General features: G+C 46.6%; 1 protein-coding gene across 3 annotated transcripts in view; it reads right to left on the bottom strand.

Annotated features, from left to right (window-relative positions):
- Positions 1-24967, bottom strand: part of LOC140398106 (cell surface glycoprotein MUC18-like) — a 340911-nt gene that overhangs the window by 88078 nt on the left and 227866 nt on the right. For all 3 annotated transcript variants that reach the window (XM_072486362.1, XM_072486360.1, XM_072486361.1), the window contains exons 5-7: positions 20140-20236; positions 15480-15662; positions 1262-1383 (exon numbers count right to left, since the gene is read on the bottom strand). In XM_072486362.1, the coding sequence (XP_072342463.1) occupies positions 1262-1383; positions 15480-15662; positions 20140-20236 (402 nt within the window). The remainder of the gene's footprint in view (positions 1-1261; positions 1384-15479; positions 15663-20139; positions 20237-24967) is intronic.

The following is a 24967-nucleotide window of genomic DNA, read 5'->3' as shown; positions in this document are numbered from 1 at the left end:
TCATCTGTAAAAAAAATATACATCTCTAAGAATAGCTAATGCCTATAAAATCAATCAGTGGAAATTGACTTAAATGGAATAAAACAGATTAAGTTTTATGATGAAGGAGAATGGAAGATTTTGTTCAGTATTTTAATTAAGCGATTGTGAAACTGCTGTCGCTTTGAGAATCTGTAGCCAGGAGGGAGTGCTAACAGTTAACTGTGATATTTGCGAGGTGTGAGAATGTGTGTGTTTGGTCTGTGAATGTTCATATATCTCTGCTAAGATTTATCTTCTGAGAAGTAACGTTGAGTTTATAATTTGGAACTTTAGAATAGGAACCACAAGGATTTTTATCTAACTAATTTTAGTTAAAGCACTGATGAGCTAGGTTTCCTTTGTGAGTGAGGTGATATTTGGTTGTCGTCTGACATTGTGATTTAAAGATCATAGTTTGAGTGTAATTAACAAATTTTTCTTTTCAAAGGTTATCATTGACCTTTCCAGGGTAATTTTGATACACGAGGAATTTTAATCAGGGTACAAATTCACATACGTAAGATTAAGAAAATATCAGTTTTATGGTGTTCATTGGAAGTTTGGGTAGTTGAAATACATATGACAGTTTACATACATATGACCAATCCGGTGTTGGATTAGTCCAGGGTTACCTTCCCTGACACAACGCAGATGTATTAATTCTGAGATTACAGAATTAAGTGTAAAGGACAGGTGGGTACATAAAATATGTCCATGATCATGTTTCTTGTTTAAACAAAAGAAGGGTGGTGACAAAATGACGTCCGGTAGAGAACTCTTACTTCACCCCTTTTCAAACCAGGAGAGAATTGACCCGTGCTTGTTAATGCCTGGATTTGGTATGTCTCTCTTGGGGGGCCATGAATTGGATTCAGTTGAATTGGTTTTTGGAGCAGGCGAGGAACTGGATTAGGGGTTTGCCCCTGTCCACACTCTGAGCTCTGGCTTTGTAACTCTGATACAATGATAAAAACATCTGAAGATGTATTTTTAATTGGAACTTACAAATCTTAACTTTTGAATTGTCAGATATATTCAGATTAGTTAACCCACTCTGTCCCCAGCAGAATGGATCTTTTGTGTTTTACTTTACAAGTTACTGCAAGTGGAACAATATTTGCAGTAGCATCAGGAATTTGAGATAGTTGAATTATTATAAACTGGCTTATTAATCAGGCACAAGCACTTCTTGATTAAAAAGAGTTACAGATGTAATACTGTCAGCAGAAAAGCTCCTCACCAGCACTCTGTAAAAGGTGTAGTCAACATTTGATGATCCATCAGATCTGCACTCAATTGTCATATTGTCCGTTTCCTTCAAAACACTTGGCTGGAACAGAATTTCCACATTCTCTGTTGGATCTGGTGGAGGAACAAAAAGAAAAAGACTTGGTAATACGGGTAGACTTGAAGACCTGATCACTTACAGATGATAAAATTGCAGATAATCCTCATGATAAAGAAATATTTTGTATCGGTCTTTACAATGGAAGACAAAAAGAATGCCAAAACATAGCCAGGATCAGGAGGCTAATGAGATTGAGGAACTCAAAGTACTGTAATTAATATCGGTAAAGAAAATGTACTGGATAAATCAACTGAATAAAAAGCCAACAAATCTCCTGGCTCCAAGGGCCTATAGCCTCAGGTTGTAAAAAGGTGCCTGCAGAGATGGTGGACACTTTGCTTATGATCTCCCACCTAGATTCTTTTGAAAGTAGCAAAATATAACCTCACTATATGACTATTTAAGAAAGGTGGGAGACCCACGCTGCCTTTTATCTGGAAGGCCACATGGGAGGCAGTGGCTGCTGCAGTAAAAACACTGACTGCTGTTCCAAGATCAGGAATGCAGAGCGATCCGGCCATAGCTAAGTACTGTTGGTTGTGGAAGGGCAGGGGGTGGAGTTCAATCATACACTGAATACCTTTGATCAAGGAACCCCCATCCCTGGTGATGACAAAGCTGGCTACACGGATTTACCGGTCATGCCCGAAGCATGCCAACAGACCTGCACTACCCAGCAATGGGTTAATACCAGTGGTGGCAGAATGAAGCCCTTATGTGGTCTTTAGTTGGCCACTTAAGGGCTTCAACAGGCAACAGGAGTATGGACCTTCCCACCCAGAACCTAATTCCACCAGAGACAGGAAGGCAGCAGGGTTCCGGTATGCTACCATTCCATCTAATTATATGCCCTTCCCACCTTCAAACTTGTCACCAGGGAGAGCACAAGATTCCGCATCCTAACTGTTTCTCTCTCCACAAATTCAACCTGAATGTTTCCAGTACGTTTTGTTATTATTTCAGATTTATCACATCTGCAGTATTTTGCTTTTGTATTATCATAAACTATTTTCTACCACAAGAGGGAGTCCTATTCAGAAAGTTCACAAGGGGCGGGGATAATTGTTGAAACCAGCACTTGATTAAACCATACAAGAACCAGAGGACCTGCATCCATGATCCTCATAAAAAATTCTATTGATCTCTGTCTTAAATGAGCAACCCCTTATTTTTAAAAAGTTACTCCTAGTTCTAGATTTTCAGACAAGAGGAAACATCCTCTCTGCATCCACCTTGTATATATCTCCAGGGTCTTAAAGTTTCGATCAAGTCGCCTCATAACTTTTCTAAACTCCTGTGGATACAAACCTAACCTCTCCAAATTTTTCTCATAAGACAACCCGCCCATTCCTGGTATTAGGCTAGTAAATCTCCTCTGAACTGTTTCTAACACATTTCCATATTTCCTTCAGTAAAGAAACCAATACTTTAAACAATACTCCAGATGTGGTCTCACCAATACAAACTGAAGCATATTTTGTAATCAATTCACCTCACAATAAACAATAACATTCTACTAGCTTTCCAAATTATTTGCTGCACCAGCCTTTTGTGATTCATGCACTAGGACACCCAGATCCCTCTGCATCTCAAGAGCTCGGCGATCTCTCACCATTTAGATAATAAACTTAATTCTATTCTTCCTTCCAAAATGGACAATTTAACATGGTGCAGACTCAATGGGCCGAATGGCCTCCTTCTGCACTGTATGTTCTATGTCCATTTGCCCACATTATACTCCATTTGCCAGATTTTTTTGCCCACTCATTTCACCAATCTGAGTCCCTTTCTAGTATCTTTACATCCTCGTCACAATTTACTTTATCTTTTGTCATCAGCAAATTTAACAACCATACCTTCAGTCCCTTCATCCAAATCATTTATATGTAAATTGTAAAAAGTTGAAGCCCCAGAACTGATCCCTGTGGCACGCCACTCATCACATCCTGTCAACTAATTCAGGATGTCAACACATCTTGTCAATGTGGGCAGCACAGTAGCACAGTTAGCACAGTTGCTTCACAGCTCCAGGGTCCCAGGTTTGATTCCTGGCTGGGTCACTGTCTGTGCGGCGTCTGCACGTTCTCCCCGTGTCTGCGTGGGTTTCCTCCGGGTGCTCCGGTTTTCTCCCACAGTCCAAAGATGTGCGTGTTTGGTGTATTGGCCATGCTAAATTGGCCTTAGTGTCCAAAAGATGTTAAGTGGGGGGTTACTGGGTTATGGGGATATATGTGGGCTTCAGTAGGGTGCTCTTTGTAAGGGCGGGTGCAGACTCGGCGGGCCAAATGGCCTCCTCCTGCACTGTAAATTCTATGATTCTACGAACTGGAAAATGAACTATTTATGCCAACTCTTTGGCTCATGTTAGCTAGCCAATCTTCAATCCACGCCAATATGTTACCCCCTACGACATGAAATGTTATTTTTCGCAATAACCTTTGATGACATACAAAGTAGCAAAGATCAGTGGGAGACTAGAGGACTGGGAAATCTTTAGGGGGCAACAGAAAGCTACTAAAAAAGCTATAAAGAAGAGTAAGATAGATTATGAGAGTAAACTTGCTCAGAATATAAAAACAGATAGTAAAAGTTTGTACAAATACATAAAACAAAAAAGAGTGGCTAAGGTAAATATTGGTCCTTTAGAGGATGAGAAGGGAGATTTAGTAATGGGAGATGAGGAAATGGCTGAGGAATTGAACAGGTTTTTTGGGTCGGTCTTCACAGTGGAAGACACAAATAACATGCCAGTGACTGATGGAAATGAGGCTATGACAGGTGAGGACCTTGAGAGGATTGTTATCACCAAGGAGGTAGTGACGGGCAAGCTAATGGGGCTAAAGGTAGACAAGTCTCCTGGACCTGATGGAATGCATCCCAGAGTGCTAAAAGAAATGGCTAGGGAAATTGCAAATGCACTAGTGATAATTTACCAAAATTCACGAGACTCTGGGGTGGTCCCGGCGGATTGGGAATTAGCAAACGTGACACCACTGTTTAAAAAAGGAGGTAGGCAGAAAGCGGGTAATTATAGGCCAGTGAGCTTAACTTCGGTAGTAGGGAAGATGCTGGAATCTATCATCAAGGAAGAAATAGCGAGGCATCTGAATGGAAATTGTCCTATTGGACAGACGCAGCATGGGTTCATAAAGGGCAGGTCGTGCCTAACTAATTTAGTTGAATTTTTTTTTTTAAATATGTTTTATTGAAATTTTTTTCCCAAACAACAATTTTTCCCCTCTTACAAAGCAAACGCAACAATAACAATACAGAAATTTTTAACAATACACAAGTAACAAAACCCCTTTATCTTTGACCTAAACTAAACTAACCCCCCCCCCCCCCCCCCCCTACCCCCTGGGTTGCTGCTGCTGGTCATCTGTCTTTCCTCTAACGTTCCCCTAGGTAGTCGAGAAATGGCTGCCACCGCCTGGTGAACCCTTGAGCCGATCCTCTCAGGGCAAACTTTATCTGCTCCAGTTTAATGAACCCCGCCATATCATTTACCCAGGCCTCCAGTCCGGGGGGTTTCGCCTCCTTCCACATGAGTAGGATCCTGCGCCGGGCTACTAGGGACGCAAAGGCCACAACGTCGGCCTCTTTCGCCTCCTGCACTCCCGGCTCTTCCGCAACTCCAAATAGAGCTAACCCCAGCCTGGTTTGACCCGGGCCTTCACCACCCGTGAAGTCACTCCCGTCACTCCCTTCCAATACCCTTCCAGTGCCGGACACGCCCAAAACATATGTGCGTGGTTTGCCGGGCTCCCGCCACACCTCCCACATTTGTCCTCCACTCCAAAGAACCTGCTCAATCTTGCTCCCGTTATGTGTGCTCTATGTAGCACCTTAAATTGAATCAGGCTAAGCCTGGCGCATGAGGAAGAGGAATTTACCCTGCTTAGGGCATCAGCCCACATACCCTCCTCTATCTCCTCCCCTAGTTCTTCTTCCCACTTTCCTTTTAGTTCACCCACCGACTCCTCCCCCTCTTCCCTCATCTCTCGGTAAATTTCTGACACCTTGCCCTCTCTGACCCACACCCCTGAAAGCACCCTGTCCTGTATCCCCTGTGTCGGGAGTAACGGAAATTCCCTCAACTGTTGTCTAGTAAACGCCCTCACCTGCATATATCTCAAGAAATTTCCCCGGGGCAACTTATACTTTTCCTCCAATGCTCCCAAGCTCGCAAAAGTCCCATCTATAAATAAATCTCCCACCCTCCTAATTCCCAACTGGTACCAGCTCTGAAATCCTCCATCCATTCTTCCTGGGGCGAACCTATGGTTGTTCCTGATTGGGGACCCCACCAGGGCTCCCCGCACCCCCCTCTGTCGCCTCCACTGTCCCCAGATATTCAATGTTGCCGCCACCACCGGGTTCGTGGTAAACTTTTTAGGTGATAAATTTAGTGGAATTTTTTGAGGACATTAACAGTGCGGTAGATAACGGGGAGCCATTGGATGTGGTATATCTGGATTTCCAGAAAGCCTTTGACAAGGTGCCACACAAAAGGTTGTTGCATAAGATAAAGATGCATGGCATTAAGGGGAAAGTAGTAGCATGGATAGAGGATTGGTTAATTAATAAAAAGCAAAGAGTGGGGATTAATGGGTGTTTCTCTGGTTGGCAATCGGTAGCTAGTGGTGTCCCTCAGGGATCAGTGTTGGGCCCACAACTGTTCACAATTTACGTGGATGATTTGGAGTTGGGGACCAAGGGCAATGTGTCCAAGTTTGCAGACGACACTAAGATAAGTGGTAAAGTAAAAAGTGCAGAGGATACCGGAAGTCTGCAGAGGGATTTGGATAGGCTAAGTGAATGGGCTAGGGACTGGCAGATGGAATACAATGTTGACAAATGTGAGGTTATCCATTTTGGTAGGAATAACAGCAAAAGGGATTATTATTTGAATGATAAAATATTAAAACATGCTGCTGTGCAGAGAGACCTGGGTGTGCTAGTGCATGAGTCGCAAAAAGTTGGTTTTCAGGTGCAACAGGTGATTAAGAAGGCAAATGGAATTTTGTCCTTCATTGCTAGAGGAATGGAGTTTAAGACTAGGGAGGTTCTGCTGCAATTGTATAAGGTGTTAGTGAGGCCACACCTGGAGTATTGTGTTCAGTTTTGGTCTCCTTACTTGAGAAAGGACGTACTGGCACTGGAGGGTGCGCAGAGGAGATTCACTAAGTTAATCCCAGAGCTGAAGGGGTTGGTTTACGAGGAGAGGTTGAGTAGACTGGGACTGTACTTGTTGGAATTTAGAAGGATGAGGGCGGATCTTATAGAAACATATAAGATTATGAAGGGAATAGATAGGATAGAAGCGGGCAGGTTGTTTCCACTGGCGGGTCAAAGCAGAACTAGGGGGCATAGCCTCAAAATAAGGGGAAGTAGATTTAGGACTGAGTTTAGGAGGAACTTCTTCACCCAAAGGGTTGTGAATCTATGGAATTCCTTCCCCAGTGAAGCAGTTGAGGCTCCTTCATTAAATGTTTTTAAGATAAAGATAGATAGTTTTTTGAAGAATAAAGGGATTAAGGGTTATGGTGTTCGGGCCGGAAAGTGGAGCTGAGTCCACAAAAGATCAGCCATGATCTCATTGAATGGTGGAGCAGGCTCGAGGGGCCAGATGGCCTACTCCTGCTCCTAGTTTTTATGTTCTTATGAGGCACCATATCAAATGCCTTCTGGAAATCAAAGTGCAGTACATCCACCAGTTCCCCATTATCCCCAGTACATGTGACTCCTTCACAGAATTCCAATAAATTGGTTAAACATCGATTTCCCTTTCACAGAATCACGTTGACTCTGCCCGATTGCCAAGGATTTATCCAAGTGCCCTGCTATAACATCTTTAATAATGGCTTCTAACATTTTCCCAAGACTAACTGGCCTGTAGTTTCCTGCTTTCTGTCTCCCTCCGTTTTTGGACAAAGGCGTTACATTTGCTATCTTCCAATCTAATAGAACCTTCCCCGAATTTAGGGAAATTTAGAAAATTAGGACCAATCCATAAATTATCTCAATAACCACTTCTTTCAAGTCCATCCAGACCAGGGATTTGTCATTCCGTAGACTCAACAATGTTCTCAATACCCACTTCTCTGGTGATTGTAATTTTCATGAGTTTTTCCCTCCCTTCCATTTCCTGATTTGCAGCTAGTACTGGGATGTTACTTGTGTCCTCTACTGCGAAGACCGATGCAAAAGACTGTTCAATTCATCTGCAATAGCCCTACTTTCCATTACCAATTCCCAGAAGCAGTTATGGACCAATTCTCTCTTTTCTTATTTAAATATCTATAGAAACTCTAACTGTCCACCTTTATATTATTGGCTAGCTTTCTCTCAAACTCTGGTTTTTCCTTCCTTATCACATTTTTGGCTTTGATATTCTTTATATTGTTTCCAATCTTCTGATCTGCCATATGTTTTTGTGCAAAGCTCTGCTTTTTCTTTAAGTTTAATCCTGTCTTTAACTTTATTAGTTAACCAAAGATGATGGATCCTTCCCTTGCAATTTTTCTTTCTCATTGAACATAGAACATAGAACGATACAGCGCAGTACAGGCCCTTCGGCCCACGATGTTGCACCAAAACAAAAGCCATCTAACCTACACTATGCCATTATCATCCATATGCTTATCCAATAAACTTTTAAATGCCCTCAATGTTGGCGAGTTCACTACTGTTGGAAGTTGGGCATTCCACGGCCTCACCACTCTTTGCGTAAAGAACCTACCTCTGACCTCTGTCCTATATCTATTACCCCTCAGTTTAAAGCTATGTCCCCTCGTGCCAGCCATTTCCATCCGCGGGAGAAGGCTCTCACTGTCCACCCTATCTAACCCCCTGATCATTTTGTATGCCTCTATTAAGTCTCCTCTTAACCTTCTTCTCTCCAACGAAAACAACCTCAAGTCCATCAGCCTTTCCTCATAAGATTTTCCCTCCATACCAGGCAGCATCCTGGTAAATCTCCTCTGCACCCGCTCCAAAGCCTCCACGTCCTTCCTATAATGTGGTGACCAGAACTGTACGCAATACTCCAAATGCAGCCGTACCAGAGTTTTGTACAGCTGCATCATGACCTCCTGACTCCGGAACTCAATCCCTCTACCAATAAAGGCCAACACTCCATAGGCCTTCTTCACAACCCTATCAACCTGGGTGGCAACTTTCAGGGATCTATGTACATGGACACCTAGATCCCTCTGCTCATTCACACTTCCAATAACTTTACCATTAGCCAAATATTCCGCATTCCTGTTATTCCTTCCAAAGTGAATCACCTCACACTTCTCTACATTAAACTCCATTTGCCACCTCTCAGCCCAGTTCTGCAGCTTATCTATGTCCCTCTGTAACCTGCTACATCCTTCCACACTGTCGACAACACCACCGACTTTAGTGTCGTCTGCAAATTTACTCACCCACCCTTCTGCGCCTTCCTCTAGGTCATTGATAAAAATGACAAACAGCAACGGCCCCAGAACAGATCCTTGTGGTACGCCACTTGTAACTGAACTCCATTCTGAACATTTCCCATCAACCACCACCCTCTGTCTTCTTTCAGCTAGCCAATTTCTGATCCACATCTCTAAATCACCCTCAATCCCCAGCCTCCGTATTTTCTGCAATAGCCTACCGTGGGGAACATTATCAAACGCTTTACTGAAATCCATATACACCACATCAACTGCTCTACCCTCGTCTACCTGTTCAGTCACCTTCTCAAGGAACTCGATAAGGTTTGTGAGGCATGACCTACCCTTCACAAAGCCATGCTGACTATCCCTGATCATGTTATTCCTATCTAGATGATTATAAATCTTGTCTCTTATAATCCCCTCCAAGACTTTACCCACTACAGACGTGAGGCTCACCGGTCCATAGTTGCTGGGGTTGTCTCTGCTCCCCTTTTTGAACAAAGGGACCAGATTTGCTATCCTCCAGTCCTCTGGCACTATTCCTGTAGCCAATGATGACATAAGAATCAAAGCCAAAGGTCCAGCAATCTCTTCCCTGGCCTCCCAGAGAATCCTAGGATAAATCCCATCAGGCCCCGGGGACTTTTCTATTTTCAGCCTGTCCAGAATTGCCAACACCTCTTCCCTACGTACCTCAATGCCATCTATTCTAATAGCCTGGGTCTCAGCATTCTCCTCCACAACATTATCTTTTTCCTGAGTGAATACTGACGAAAAATATTCATTTAGTATCTCTCCTATCTCTTCAGACTCCACACACAACTTCCCATCCCTGTCCTTGACTGGTCCTACTCTTACCCTAGTCATTCGCTTATTCCTGACATACCTATAGAAAGCTTTTGGGTTTTCCTTGATCCTACCTGCCAAATACTTCTCATGTCCCCTCCTTGCTCGTCTTAGCTCTCTCTTTAGATCCTTCCTCGCTACCTTATAACTATCCATCGCCCCAACTGAAACTTCACACCTCATCTTCACATAGGCCTCCTTCTTCCTCTTAACAAGAGATTCCACTTCTTTGGTAAACCACGGTTCCCTCGCTCGACGCCTCACTCCCTGCCTGACGGGTACGTACTTATCAAGAACACGCAGTAGCTGATCCTTGAACAAGCTCCACTTATCCAGTGTGCCCAACACTTGCAGCCTACTTCTCCAACCTATCCCCCCCCCCAAGTCACGTCTAATGGCATCATAATTGCCCTTCCCCCAGCTATAACTCTTGCCTTGCGGTGTATACTTATCCCTTTCCATCACTAACGTAAACGTCACCGAATTGTGGTCACTGTCCCCAAAGTGCTCTCCTACCTCCAAATCCAACACCTGGCCAGGTTCATTACCCAAAACCAAATCCAACGTGGCCTCGCCTCTTGTTGGCCTGTCAACATATTGTGTCAGGAAACCCTCCTGCACACACTGTACAAAAAACAACCCATCTAATGTACTCGAACTATATCTTTTCCAGTCAATATTTGGAAAGTTAAAGTCTCCCATAATAACTACCCTGTTACTTTCGCTCTTATCCAGGATCATCCTCGCCATCCTTTCCTCTACATCCCTCGAACTATTTGGAGGCCAATAGAAAACTCCCAACAGGGTGACCTCTCCTTTCCTGTTTCTAACCTCAGCCCATACTACCTCGGAAGATGAGTCCCCATCTAGCATCCTCTCCGCCACCGTAATACTGCTCTTGACTAGCAGCGCCACACCTCCCCCTCTTTTGCCTCCTTCTCTGAGCTTACTAAAACACCTAAACCCCGGAACCTGCAACATCCATTCCTGTCCCTGCTCTATCCATGTTTCCGAAATGGCCACAACATCGAAGTCCCAGGTACCAACCCATGCTGCCAGTTCCCCAACCTTATTTCGTATACTCCTGGCATTGAAGTAGACACACTTCAAACCACCTACCTGATCACTGGCCCCCTCCTGCGACGTCAAATCTGTGCTCCTGACCTCTATACTCTCATTCTCTCGTACCCTAAAACTACAATCCAGGTTCCCATGCCCCTGCTGCATTAGTTTAAACCCCCCCAAAGAGCACTAACAAATATCCCCCCCAGGATATTTGTGCCCCTCAGGTTCAGATGTAGACCATCCTGTCTGTAGAGGTCCCACCTTCCCCAGAAAGAGCCCCAGTTATCCAGAAATCTGAATCCCTCCCGCCTGCACCATCCCTGTAGCCACGTGTTTAATTGCTCTCTCTCCCTATTCCTCATCTCATTATCACGTGGCACGGGCAACAACCCAGAGATAACAACTCTGTTTGTTCTAGTTGTGAGCTTCCATCCTAGCTCCTTGAAAGCCTGCCTGACATCCTTGTCCCCTTTCCTACCTTTGCCGTTAGTGCCAATGTGGACCACGACTTGGGGCTGCTCCCCCTCCCCCTTAAGGACCCGGAAAACACGATCCGAGACATCACGTACCCTTGCACCTGGGAGGCAACATACCGAACGTGAGTCTCTCACGCTCCCACAAAATCTCCTATCTGTGCCCCTGACTATCGAGTCCCCAATTACTAATGCTCTGCTCCTCTCCCCCCTTCCCTTCTGAGCAACAGGGACAGACTCCGTGCCAGAGGCCCGTACCCCATGGCTTACCCCTGGTAAGCCCCCCCCCCCCCCCCCCCCCCCCCCCCACAAAGCGGTATACTTGTTTCTCAGGGGAACGACCGTAGGGGATCCCTGCACTGACTGCTTCTTCCCAGTCCCTCTTACAGTTACCCATCTATCTCCAATATTTGGTGTAACTAATTCCCTGAAGCTGCTATCTATGACCCCCTCTGCCTCCCGAATGATCCAAAGTTCTTCCAACTCCAGCTCCCTAACTCGGTCTTGGATGAGCTGGAGATGGCAGCACTTCCTGCAGGTAAAATCAGCAGGGACACTAACGGCATCCCTCACCTCAAACATCCTGCAGGAGGAACATTGCACTCCCTTCCCTGCCATCCCTCTAACTTTCAACCAAGATCTGGCTAACAACTAAATTTAAAAAAAAAAAAAATAATAATACAATATGGTACTTACCTCACACCAATGGGTTTTATTATTAGGTTAGAGGAGGAGGGCGGGTGGGAGACACTACACGTGTAGTGTTTCGGGTTTCCTCTCCACCAGAATTTATTGGTGAGGGACTTCCCGAAGTCCGGGTCAAACTTCCTGTTCCCGCCTTTAAAAAAAAAAAATTTTTTTTTAAAAAATACAACAGCAAAGAGGAACAGAAACGGGACCAGGTAAGTGTTTACTTAAATACTCACCCACCAGCAGCCCCCGCACTCCGCTCCCGCTGAAACTCCAAGAGCTGTTGCTGCAAGGTAAGTTATTCTAAATTTAAATACTCACCCAGCAGCAGCCTCTGTACTCCGCTCCCGCTGAAACATTGGAATGTGTCTATTCTGTGTATTCTAAAACATCCCTTCAATGTCTGCCACTGAACATCTGTTGATCTATCACATTTGCCAGTTCACTTTAGCTGCACTTTCATGCTCTCAGAGTCTAAAGATGTGTGGGTTAGGTGGCATGGCCATGATAATTGCCTCTTAATGTCCAGGGGTGTGCAGGGTTATAGGGATAGGGCGGTGTGACATGGGTAGAGTGCTCATTTGGTGCAGATTCAGTGGGCTGAAAGACCCCTTTCTGCTCTGTAGGGATTCAATGATTCTAGTTGTCCTTATTTAAGTTTAAAATACCAGTCTTGGATGCACTCTTCTCTTCCTCAAATGGATTGTAAAATTCAAATTCTGATCACTGCTATCTAGGGTGCCCTTTCACTAACAAAGTGTGCCTTCCCTATAAGGTTATCTCATTGCACAATACCAGGTCTAATATAGTCTGCTCTCTGTTTGGTTCCAGAATATGCTGTTTTAAGAAACTATCCTGAAAACATTCCATACACTTCTCATCTACGCTATCTTGGCCCACCTGAATTTTCCAATCTATGTGTAAATTTAAATCCCCCATGATTATCGCTGCACCTTTCTGACAAGCTCCCATTATCTCTTCTTTTATACTTTGACCTTCCATGTAGCTACAATAGCATAAGTGACATATTGCCGTTATCATTTCTCATCTCAACTCAAATTGCTTCTATATCTTGGTTTCCCGAATTTAGGTCATTTCTCTCTAATGTGCTCATATCATCATTAATTAACAGCCACCCCTCCACCTGTTCCTAAATTCCTGTCTTTGCTAAATGTCACATAGCCATCAATATTCAGCCCCAATCTATGTCATCCTGTAGCCACGTCTATTTAATGGCTATCAGATTGTACTTATAAATTTCTATTTGCACTAACAATACATCTGTTTTGTTTTGAATGCTAAGTGAATTCAGATGCAGAGCCTTAAGTTTCGGAGTTCCGAAAGCGAGTGATTCAAAACAAACCTGTTGGACTTTAACCCGGTGCTCTAGACTTCTTATTTATTTTTAAAAATAAATTTAGAGTAGCCAATTATTTTCCTTTTCCAATTAAGGGCCAATTTAGCATGGGCTATCCACCTAACCAGCACATCTTTGGGTTGTGGGGGTGAAAACCACGCAGTCACGGGGAGAATGTGCAAACTCCATAATGACAGTCACCCAGGGCCAGGATCGAACCCGGGTCCTCAGTGCCGCTGTCCCAGTGCTAACCACTGCGTCACATGAGAACATAAGAACATAAGAACTAGGAGCAGGAGTAGGCCATCTGGCCCCTCGAGCCTGCTCCACCATTCAATGAGATCATGGCTGATCTTTTGTGGACTCAGCTCCACTTTCCGGCCCGAACACCATAACCCTTAATCCCTTTATTCTTCAAAAAACTATCTATCTTTATCTTAAAAACATTTAATGAAGGAGCCTCTACTGCTTCACTGGGCAAGGAATTCCATAGATTCATAACCCTTTGGGTGAAGAAGTTCCTCCTAAACTCAGTCCTAAATCTACTTCCCCTTATTTTGAGGCTATGCCCCCTAGTTCTGCTTTCATCCGCCAGTGGAAACAACCTGCCCGCGTCTATCCTATCTATTCTCTTCATAATCTTGTATGTTTCTATAAGATCCCCCCTCATCCTTCTAAATTCCAACGAGTACAGTCCCAGCCTACTCAATCTCTCCTCGTAATCCAACCCCTTCAGCTCTGGGATTAATCTAGTGAATCTCCTCTGCACACCCTCCAGTGCCAGTACGTCCTTTCTCAAGTAAGGAGACCAAAACTGAACACTATACTCCAGGTGTGGCCTCACTAACACCTTATACAATTGCAGCAGACCTCCCTAGTCTTAAACTCCATCCCTCTAGCAATGAAGGACAAAATTCCATTTGCCTTCTTAATCACCTGTTGCACCTGTAAAGCAGCTTTTTGCGACTCATGCACTAGCACACCCAGGTCTCTCTGCACAGCAGCATGTTTTAATATTTTATCCTTAAGAGCCGTGCGGTTATGCTGCAACTGTACATGACCCTGGTGAGACCACATTTGGAGTATTGTGTGCAGTTCTGGTCACCTCACTGTAGGAAGGATGTGGAAGCATTGGAAGGAGTGCAAAGGAGATTTACCAGGATGCTGCCTGGTTTGCAGGATAGGTCTTATGAGTAAAAGTTGAGGGAGATAGGGCTTTTCTCTTTGGAGCGGAGGAGGATGAGAGGCAACTTAATAGAGGTTTATAAGATGATGAGGGGGATAGATCGAATGGACGTTCAGAGACTATTTCCTAGGGTGGATGAAGATGTTACAAGGGGGCATAACTATAAGGTTCAGGGTGGGAGATATAGGAGGGATGTCCAAGGTAGGTTCTTTACTCAGAGAGTGGTTAGGGTGTGGAATGGACTGCCTGCTGCGATAGTGGATTCGGACACTTTAGGAACTTTCAAGTGGTTATTGGCTAGGCACCTGGAGCACACCAGAATGACAGGGAGTGGGATAGCTTGATCTTGGTTTCGGACAAGGATTGGCACAACATCGAGGGCCGAAGGGCCTGTTTTGTGCTGTACTGTTCTATGTTCTATGTTCTAAGACTTCTTATTTATTGGATAGTCACCAGATACTCACCATCAGTTCACTTCCTCCTCTGTTGTAGAGCAGAAATCAATTCCTACAGGATGGAAACATTACAAAAGCAAAGGTGTACCTCCTCACTGAACTTCTTCTCACCAAACATTCATACTGTTTGAAGTCACGTTCAAATGGTTTGAATATTCTGCAGCATGAGAGTGGTGGGATGTGAGATACCTGCAACTCCTAATTACCAGGAGCTCCTAAACTCAACCTCTTCTGCCCCAGAGAGAATTGAGGGTAGAGACTTCATAGTACAGAATACAATGTATCAGCCCACCTGTCATGCAGCACGCTGAACCATCAATCTACTTCCACTACATACTTTTTGCGTATACTATGATCGTTAGATTCTCGAGATCAGTTTTTAGTGATCTTGATTTCAGGCTATGCCTGCACTTATTGTATGGGAATCGGAGCCTCTCGAGCAGACACCTTCACCTTGCAGTAGAAGTTGCACCTCTGGCAGTAGTGTAGAATTGTTAGCCTCCTGATCAGGAGACTTGTTCATGCAATGTAGTCTTGTCAGGTGGATCCATACAATAATGTATTGGTTCTTTGTTTAAACCTGTATTGTCATGATGATGAATACTCACAGCTTAATGGGATGCTGATCCTATTAGACTCCTTCGTTTTGTCCACTCCTGGTGCCATCCTGTAGCTCACCTCACAGTAAAACTTAGAATCTTTGTCCTTTTTCTCAGGAGCATAATAAAGTGTGCTGGCAATGGTATGAAGGCCACTGGGTTCCTGAGTGGCCTGGGAAATCATATACATCTCTAAACAAAAAACAGAAAGAAAGCAGGAGGCGATCAGTTAGTTCACTGGAAGATGCCCTATCCACTTTCAATCACGCAGAAATCATTCAAATGCTGAATACAGGACAGGAGCTGCCTCTGACTTCAGATCAACAACTAAAATCTCTGCCTCTTCTACAAAACTGCATAGAACAAGCAGTGCCAACTTGGCACTGCTTGGGTGTCAGGTTGGCACTGCCAAGGGTCAGGGCCGGAGGAGGGCCATGCCGATGAAAGTGAGGGCATGAATAATAATAATAATCTTTATTGTCACAAGTAGGCTTACATTAACACTGCAATTAAGTTACTGTGAAAAGCCCCTAGTCGCCACATTCCTGGCACCTAATTCGGGTACACGGAGGGAGAATTCAGAATGTCCAAATTACCTAAATGCACGTCTTTCGGGACTTATGGGAGGAAACCGGAGGAAACCCACGCAGACTCCACACAGACAGTGCAGACTCCACACAGACAGTGACCCAGCCGGGAATTGAACCTGGGACCCTGGAGCTGTGAAGCAACAGTGCTGACCACTGTGCTACAATGCTGCCCTCTCAATCCTCTACCTTACATTATGTCTGGGAATGAGGAAATTCAGTTTTGTGGAGAGATTATAAACAGGGATTATTCGCTTCAGAGAGAAGAAGATTAAACAGAGATTTCATGGAGCTGTTCAATATTATGGGATGGGAACTGAGGGAATGGGTGAAGGGTGGGGAATTGAAGGAATATGCCTCAGAAAGGTTGGGATGGGTCCTGAAATGGTGTGGGGGGTCTCAGCAACCACATAGCGGGGCGTGTTCACTTGGGGGGAGGGGGGGGGGGGGAGAGGTTGGAATTGCCCGTGGGTGGGGGATCCCCATAGTCACTTTGAGATTGGGGCACTCTTTCAAAACGACACCCTGATCTCAGAGGAGCAAGTCTCGCCGGCGAATTCAGATCCTCACTGGTGAAAGAATTTCCAAGTGTGGACTAGACTGGGTAGGAACTCCCCAAGGCCCAAAGGAAAACGAGTAAGGTCGCAATTTAATGGATAAGTGTGGTAGCGAGTGGGAACTGCCGCGAGCTTCCCGACGCTCGGCCCACTTAACAAGGCCCTACAAGCTTCCTGCGCAAATGACTGTCCCGCTGGCTGATTCACCAGGACCGTGCTTGCCAGCCCCATGCTAACAAGGGAAAACAGCAATTAAACCAGTCCTGCACTGCAATCCCCACATAGCTGGCAGCCATGCCAGCGAGGAGACCAGTCCATGATTCGGGGAAGCCGACTTGGCCAGAATGTTGGGCATGGTAGAGGTCAGATGGGATGTCCTGTTCTCCAAAGGGTCTGGGAAGATCAGCCACAGGGCAGCTAGTGCTGCCTGGGAGGGCGTGGCAGCGGCCGTCAGCTCGGGGAGCGTCACCAGGAGGACTGGCATCCAGTGCCGTAAGAAAGTCAATGACTTCCACCAGGCTGCATGGTGGGTTGGCACTGGGGGGGGGGGGGGGGGGGCAGTGGGGCGGCATCATCAGGGGATTAGTGCTGTTGGGGACACATATGCATTAAAAAGCGTTGCATTCGAGAAATATGATGCCACTGGCACTTTCTTCCACAATGCGGGTTGAGCACCGATCCCCTACCCAGCTACCTGGACATGGAGGTCCCGGTGCCTCTCCCACACCATCCCGCCACCCCCCCCTCCCCACTGAGCACTCAGCGGGCTGGCAGGAGTCAGACTGTGGCACAGATTGAGGAGCACCAGCGCTCGGGTTGATTATATTCACTGAAGATTATAAGAATGAGGGGTCTCATAGAAAATTGTAAAATACCAACAGAACTAGATTGGGTGGATGCAGAAAGGACCTGCCCAATGGCAGGAGGTCCAGCGGTTACAGTCTAAATATATGTGTTATTAGGACAGAGATGAGGAGAACTTTCTTCACCCAGAGAGTGGCGAGCCTGTGGAATTCTCTACCGCAGGAAATAGTTGAGGCCAAAGATTTATGGGGTGGATTCTCCATTGCCCAACACCGGTAGCGGGTTTCCTGATCTGGCAGAAAATGGGGCGTCACCCAAAAACCTGGATCGGTGCCAGGCGCCAATCTTGTTCCGATGCTCCTGTCCCCCGTTGGTGACCACAGTGAACTACACGTCCTGCAATAGTGGGAGATGCAAATCGCTGGTTTGCTCCATTTGCATCTGATTAATAGGCTGGAGACCGAGTCTCCGTGCCCACATTATGCACTGACCCCCCACAGCAGGAATTCCTCCCAGTGGGATTTGGTGCTGGTTTTCCCATGATGCAGCGGACCCCGCAGTGGGCCAAGGCCATCAGTGCATAAGTGAGGTGTACCCCAAAGTCCAACGGAAGGCCCTCCTCCCCCCACAATGTAAATCCTGCCCCCCCACCTGAGCCCCCCCCAGTGCCCATCAGAGGCCCTCCAGGAGAGCTACACCTGCTCCTAATTTCTATGTTTCTTCACTATTCCCATTCAATGGCATAAACCCCATCATAGTTCTACTTTCCTTCAGTTCTGAAGGACAGTAACATTCAACTCAAACCTCTGTTTCTTTCTCCACAGATGAAGTCTGATATTTCCAGCACTTTCTGTTTTTCTAAAAGGAAGGGGATATCTGCTTTAGAGGCAGTGCAGCAGAGGTTCAAAAGATTGGTTTCTGGGATGAAAAGGTTGTTGATGAGAGGCTGAGAAAATTGGGTTTATATTCCCTGGATTTTTAAGAATGAGATGTAGGACGGGATTCTCCCCTACCCGGCGGGGTGGGCCGTACCGGTGCCGAGGAGTAGCGTGAACCACTCCGGCTTCGGACTGCCTGGAAGGTGCGGAATCCTCCGCACCTTCAGGGGCTAGGCCGGCGCCGGCGGGGTTGGCGCCGTGCGAGCTGGCGTCGAAGGGCCTCCGCCGGCCGGCGTGAGTTGGCGCATGCGTGGGAGTGCCAGCATGTGCTGGCGTCATCCCAGCGCATGCGCGGGGGGGGGTTTTCTCCGCACCAGCCATGGCGGAGGTTGACAGCAGCTGACGCAGAGGGAAAGAGTGCCCCCACGGCACATGCCCGCCCGCGGATCGTTGGGCCCCAATCGCGGGCCAGGCCACTGTGGGGGCACCCACCGGGGCCAGATCCCCTCGTGCCCTCCCGAGGACTCTGCAGGACGCCCATAGAGCCAGGTGCCGCTGGTATGGACCTGGTTTGATTTACGCAGGCGGGACCGGCCAAAACCGGGCGGCCACTCGGCCCATCGCGGGCCGGAGAATCGGCGGGGTGCCACTGCCAGCGGCTGCCGGCGCGGCGCGATTCCTGCCACCGCCAAAACCCCGGCGCCGGAGAATTCGGCAGCCGGCAGGGGCGGGATTCACGCTGCCCCTCGGTGATTCTCTGGCCCGGCGGGGGTCGGAGAATCCCGCCCGTAATCTCAGTGAAACATACCGGGTTGTAAAGGGGACTGGCAGGGTAAAGACTGAGCGGCTGTTTCCCCAAGCTGGGAATCTAGAACATGGGACACAGACTCAAGATAAGGGGTTGATTAATTATGATTGAGATGAGGAAATATTTATTCACTCAGAGGGTTGTGAATGTTTGAAATTGTCTACTTGAGATGGCTGTAGATGCTCCACCATTGAGTATATTCAAGGCTGAGAGAAATACATATTTGATCGCTTAAAAGTCAAGAGACCTGGGAAATTAGTGTTGACGCAGAAGATCGGCCAATGATCAGATTGAATCGGGTTCAAGGATCCACATGGTCTACTACTGCTCCTAATTCATATATTCTTATTGGGAGGGGGGGTTGCCTGAGAATCCTACCCTCATAATCCAGCCACGTTTTTCACCTCAGTGAGGGGACAATAACCATACCTTTATTTTTTTTAATGATACCCTTCCTTCATTGTTTCCCTCTTTTTTCTCTATCTCTCTCCAAAGGTGCAACTGGTCCGAAATGATGAGGCAGAATGGGAGCTACAAGTGAAAGGAGTTCATGTCCCAAACTGTCCCACCCTTTGTAGCAATTGCCTTGCAAAGGGTGAACACAAGTTTCAAGGCAAGTCAGAAGCTCCCAGAAACAGCAGTGGCCCTGCCCAACTGGATTTCCATCTTTTTTCTGTGTTTATACAACAGGGACACTAAGGAATTTCAGCCTTATTACTTTCTTACAGGAGTTTGCTTAGAAAGTTAATTGACTTCACTTCAGTGTCTAGATGATTCTAGACCAGGTGGTGTGTTAAGTGGGAGGGTCAAATTCACATCAGATTGTAATCATATTCCTCATGGCAGTCAGTGGTTACAAAGCATTCATTTTGACATGTGCGTCCGATGTGCAAATGCAGTCAGAACGGGAGTGATGGTATTGCTCGACTTTGCAATTCATTACAGGTTATGTGGAGGTAATGTGCCTTCACTGTTCTCAGGCAGTGCCTGCCAGAGGTAGCAGCGATGAGTGGAGCAGTAAGGAAGGTGACATACTGTTGTTTATCTTGGTGGAAGGTTGGAGTGGGGTACGGTCCTTGTACCATGTGATGTTGGGAGCAGGATAACCATTCCTAGTGAGACAAGTGGCAATCTGAAAAAAATAGAAATATATCAAAATACATTAATGATGCCAATAGTGAGGACAGCACATCACCAGCATGCTTTAAAAACACTTTATTGGCTATAAAGTGCTTGGGTACATTCTAAAGTTGTTGAAGACACAGTTTCTTCTCGCAATCACAACCTTTCTGAGATTCTAGGAGAAATTAAACCAATTTTTCACCCAGGCGTAATGGATTTCCCAGTGCCCATGTTCAGGTGGGTTAGGGTGAATGCCTCGAAAGAAACCCTGTCAATTTTTCTTCCGGAAGAGTGGAAAAGAAATTCTCTACATGAAAATACACAATGCTGCAAACATTATTCAAAATTATTATACTTATTTTGATGAGGATATTTTCTATTTCTCAAAGGAAGGGGTGGTTTTACTGAAACAATGGCCCTGCTACAAAGGGAGGTAGTGGGGGCAGAAGCGATGGACATGAAATTGGAAATATAAGTTTTTTTTAGATGTCCTGCACTTTTTCTTCAGATTTCCAATCCAACAGTTAAGTTGATTGAAAGGTTAGCTCTATGTCCGGCAGTCGCACAGCTGAGGAGCACAGAGTTAGGGGGGGGTGAAATGGCATTTATGTAGGAGGCAGGTGAAGTGTTGCCAATTGGGAATTTGTGGTGAGGGGGGTCTGTGAAGGAGGGGGAGATAGCAGGGGGAAGTGGCAGTGATCGTGAAGCTGCAAACAGATAAGCTTCTTGGACTGGGTGTATGGGGATGGAGTAACAATCCTCTTTCTATAGACCCAAAAAGCAATGCTGTAAATACACTTCATTTATAGAAATTTCCTAGCCTCTTTTTACCTGAACCCAGACTAAATGAGTTCAAAATAAAATAGAGTCAAGTAACTTCCTTAAAACATTTAACTTCCCAACCTGCCTCCTGAGAGCAGGTTAGTTTCCCACTCGTTATCCCACCTCCATTAAAACCAGAGTTTAAAATGTCTCACTAAAACCTAACCCAGCCATTCTTAGGGATTAAATTAGCTCCAACATTTCTTCTACCGAGCATCAAGCACCTGCAGATCAGATGCTGGTCCAGCGACACTGCCTGTTAGAGAGATTTGCACAAATGAAGCTCAGCAATATGCCACTTGTTGATTTTCAGACCAAAACATTAGCACAGCCATTAAAACTTAGCAGCTGCTGCTCACTGCCTAGTACTCACACAAGGAGATACTGGTAAGGAGGGTAATACCAAGCAGAGAACGCCAAGAGCAGGCATAGCTAAAAGTTTCTTTGTGTGGCCCAGTAGTGCAGTCACTTGTCAAGCTCTTCAGCAGCAGGGTCTGTATTTCCCATCAGGAGCAGAAACAAGCCACGGTTGCTGAACATGGGTGGAAACCGAAACTGGTGAACATTTAAAATCTGTTAAAAGTGGAAATTTCACAAATAACTGCCAGAAAGTTTCCAAAAGTCTTATCTTGCTACACGTAATGTTAGCTGGGAGTTCCCCCTAATTGCAATGTCCCAAATGCACTGCTCATTCATCGGCAGGCATGAGCACAAATTGTCATTACTCGAGCAGGAACCAAAAAGAATTCAAGTCCCCCCAAAAATCACAAGAGGAGGCCAGATAGTGGCTAATCAGCAGGATTAGCGGCACATTGGGCTGGATTCTCCGTTTGAGAGACTAAGCGCTAGACTCCCCGGCCGGGATTCTCTGTGCCAAAATGGCGCTTAGTGCGGGGGCAGAGAATGGGGCCTCAGACCCGCGATCGGTTCTGACGGCGGGACGTGATTCTCCGGTGACCGAGAATCGGCAGCAGTTGCGCGCGCGCGTGTGGTCGTCGCGGCGCCAGTCAGGGGCCGTTGAAAGAGGCCCCCGCGGCGATTCTACATGGTCGACTGGCTGAGCTCGGCCTCTCAGCTGCGATGGCTGTTTTGGTGGGGTGCCGCGGGGGGGGGGGGATCAGTCTCCGGGGGGTCCTCCACAACAGCCAGGCCTGCGATCGGGGGCCACAGATCGGCGGGCGCGATCTGGTAGGGGGGGCCTACCTTCTTCCGCGCTGGCCTGCTGTGTGGCTCTGCCATGTTGCGCGCATGCTCAAACCCGCGGCGAGCAGTGCAGGCCGCTGTACATTTTTATGTCTTCCTTATATACGCAAAAACAGTTTTTCCTGCGGAGCAGCATGGAGCACTCCGGCGCTGTGCTGGCACCCTGTGGGCTACAGAATCGCTGGGCCAAGAAGCCCGTTGTTGCCGGCGTGAAACACTCCGGTGTTTACGCCGGCGTCACCACTTAGCCACGTTTTTAATGTATCCCGGCCATGTTGCGCGGCGCAGGCGCAGTAGTGGCTGCTGCACGCATGCGCAGACCCGCGGCCATTCGCCAAGCGCATGCGCGGACCCGCGGCGAGCAGTGCAGGGCCGAGTACGGCAGCTGGAGCAGCGCCGTTGATGCCGGCGTGAAACACTGGACCTGTCCATCCTTGGGTCTAATTCACAATTGAAATCTCCCCCCATAATCAACTGGAGTGAGTCCAGGTCAGGGGTGGCTGCCAACACCCTTTTGACAAAAATCTGCGTCATCCCAATTTGGTGTATAGCCACCTGGGTTGGCCACTTCCCAACTTAAAATGGAGATCCGCAAAGGATGCAGGGAAATTCAGCCAACACAGGCGAAACAAGCAGGTGCAAAGTTTCCTGTGTATTAGAACTTACAGAAACCCAGACAGCACTGAAACCAACAACCATCTGTATATTAATGAGCGATCCCCGGGGACAATTGGAAACATTTAAGGTAAACAAGGCCAAGCCAGACTCCTCGGCGCCAGCAGGAGCCAAGACAAAGGAAGACCAACGGACACTTAGGAACCGCCCAGCGATCAGGGAACAGCTCCTGTATTGGAGAAATCGATCCAAGTGATCAGAACTCAGTCCAATCACTTGGAACCAGGTACGGGGTCCGCCCTGAATGGCGCGGAGCCCCTGGGGACTATAAAATAGAGTCCCCAAGTTCAATTCGTCCTTCTTGATAGGGCCTCGCAGCAGCCCAAAACAACCCTTGACAGTGACCTGCCTAGCCGCTACATCAACAAAGTAAGTCTCCAGTCAACGCACGCTATGAGATAGGCGCTCCTAGCTACCAGTCTATACCAGCTTTGAATCCTGCAGACTCAGAATCGAACGAAAGGCCATTTGTTCCCCTGACCTGGTGGGCCAGTTCCGAAGCTAAATATAGGCCTTTTAGTGATAGAGATAGTCTAGTAAGTAGAATTTATGCATGAGTAGTGATTGACTGTGTATAATAAACGTGTTTTGATTTGAAACTTACTAACTGGTGTATTGAGTTATTGATCAGCACTTGAACTTGAACCTCGTGGCGGTATCATAAAGATACCTGGCGACTCTAAAGCAAAGGTTATTGAAACAGAGCAAATTAAGTAAAGACGCAACAAGCAACATTTAAGAGCCAACCAAAAGTTAGCAACAGGTGCATAAATGTTCACTAACACCACTGGTGCACTCGCCAGCACCCCACTCACCATAACATATCGCCCCTCCCCCTCCCCCAGGGTCTTTCAAAATTTGTCACCGTAAATGCAATCCTCTTATTGATCAAGATCACAACTCCTCTTGGACCTGAATCAAAATTTGAGTGGAACACCTGCCGCTCCCACCCTTTCCTCAATCTTGTCTGATCACTAATTCGCAAATGTGTCTCCTGCAAGAAGACTACCTCTGCATTCAGAATCCCCAAATGAGTAAACACCCGTGGCCTTTTAACCGGACCATTAAATCCCCTAATGTTCAATGTCACTGATCCAGTGGGGTGGGTTCTGGACCCTCCCACTAGTAGAGTCAGCCATATCCCCGCTGTGAGGAACTCCAACTGGGCCCCAACCTATCTTGAAACCAGGCCAACCCAAGATGGACGCCGCCTCCACCCTTGCATCGGCTGATATATAGAGACCCTCGTCACCAGTATTTTATCTACCCCCTCTCCAACCCCCCTCAGCTGTCCACCCAACACCACCCCCTTCCCTCGCCCTTCCAAACATCTGTTAACCATCCTTCCCAGTTCAAATAGGCACCTGTTCCCTCCCCCTCCCACCCCCTACAGAGAATCCCAACCAACGCCCATTACCTCACCCAACAAACAAAACAGAAACCACTGCCACCCCAAACATCGAGCCACAGCCCCCACCCCCACCCCCACTTTGCTTCCATTAACCAGCAAAACCTCTAGCCAGGTGGCCCCCTTCCAGCAAGTCTGAAAGAGGGGGAAAAAAAGGGAAATCCCAACCAGAAAGAGTCCAACACCATTTACTCCAGTCCCTCATCCAACCAAAAATACGCATTCGGCAAAACAATAAATAAATAAAAAGTCCACACCCTTAATTGACCAATTAAACTACTCCATACTATCAGGTGAGAGAAGAAGAACACAGAACCCCAAATAGCTCAAACACAAACAGTAACAGGGACTATATACGTGAACATGCAAAATTTGAAAAACTCCCCAAAAAACCATAGCCACAATCAAATCTCTCCAGTGCCAGGAACCGGGTTCGATTCCCGGCTTGGGTCACTGTCTGTGTGGAGTCTGAACGTTCTCCCCATGTCTGCGGGGTGGGCTCCGAGGGTATGATTTTATTAGTTTGGTGATGAGGGTGAAGGCAGATTTGGCAAGGTGGGACAACCTCCCTCTGTCATGGCGGGTCAGATGCACACAGTTAAAATGAATATGTTACCACGATTTTTGTTCCTA

The sequence above is a fragment of the Scyliorhinus torazame genome, chromosome 21, assembly GCF_047496885.1.
Source record: "Scyliorhinus torazame isolate Kashiwa2021f chromosome 21, sScyTor2.1, whole genome shotgun sequence".
Taxonomy (NCBI): domain Eukaryota; kingdom Metazoa; phylum Chordata; class Chondrichthyes; order Carcharhiniformes; family Scyliorhinidae; genus Scyliorhinus; species Scyliorhinus torazame.
This window is presented reverse-complemented; position numbering and strand designations above follow the sequence as displayed.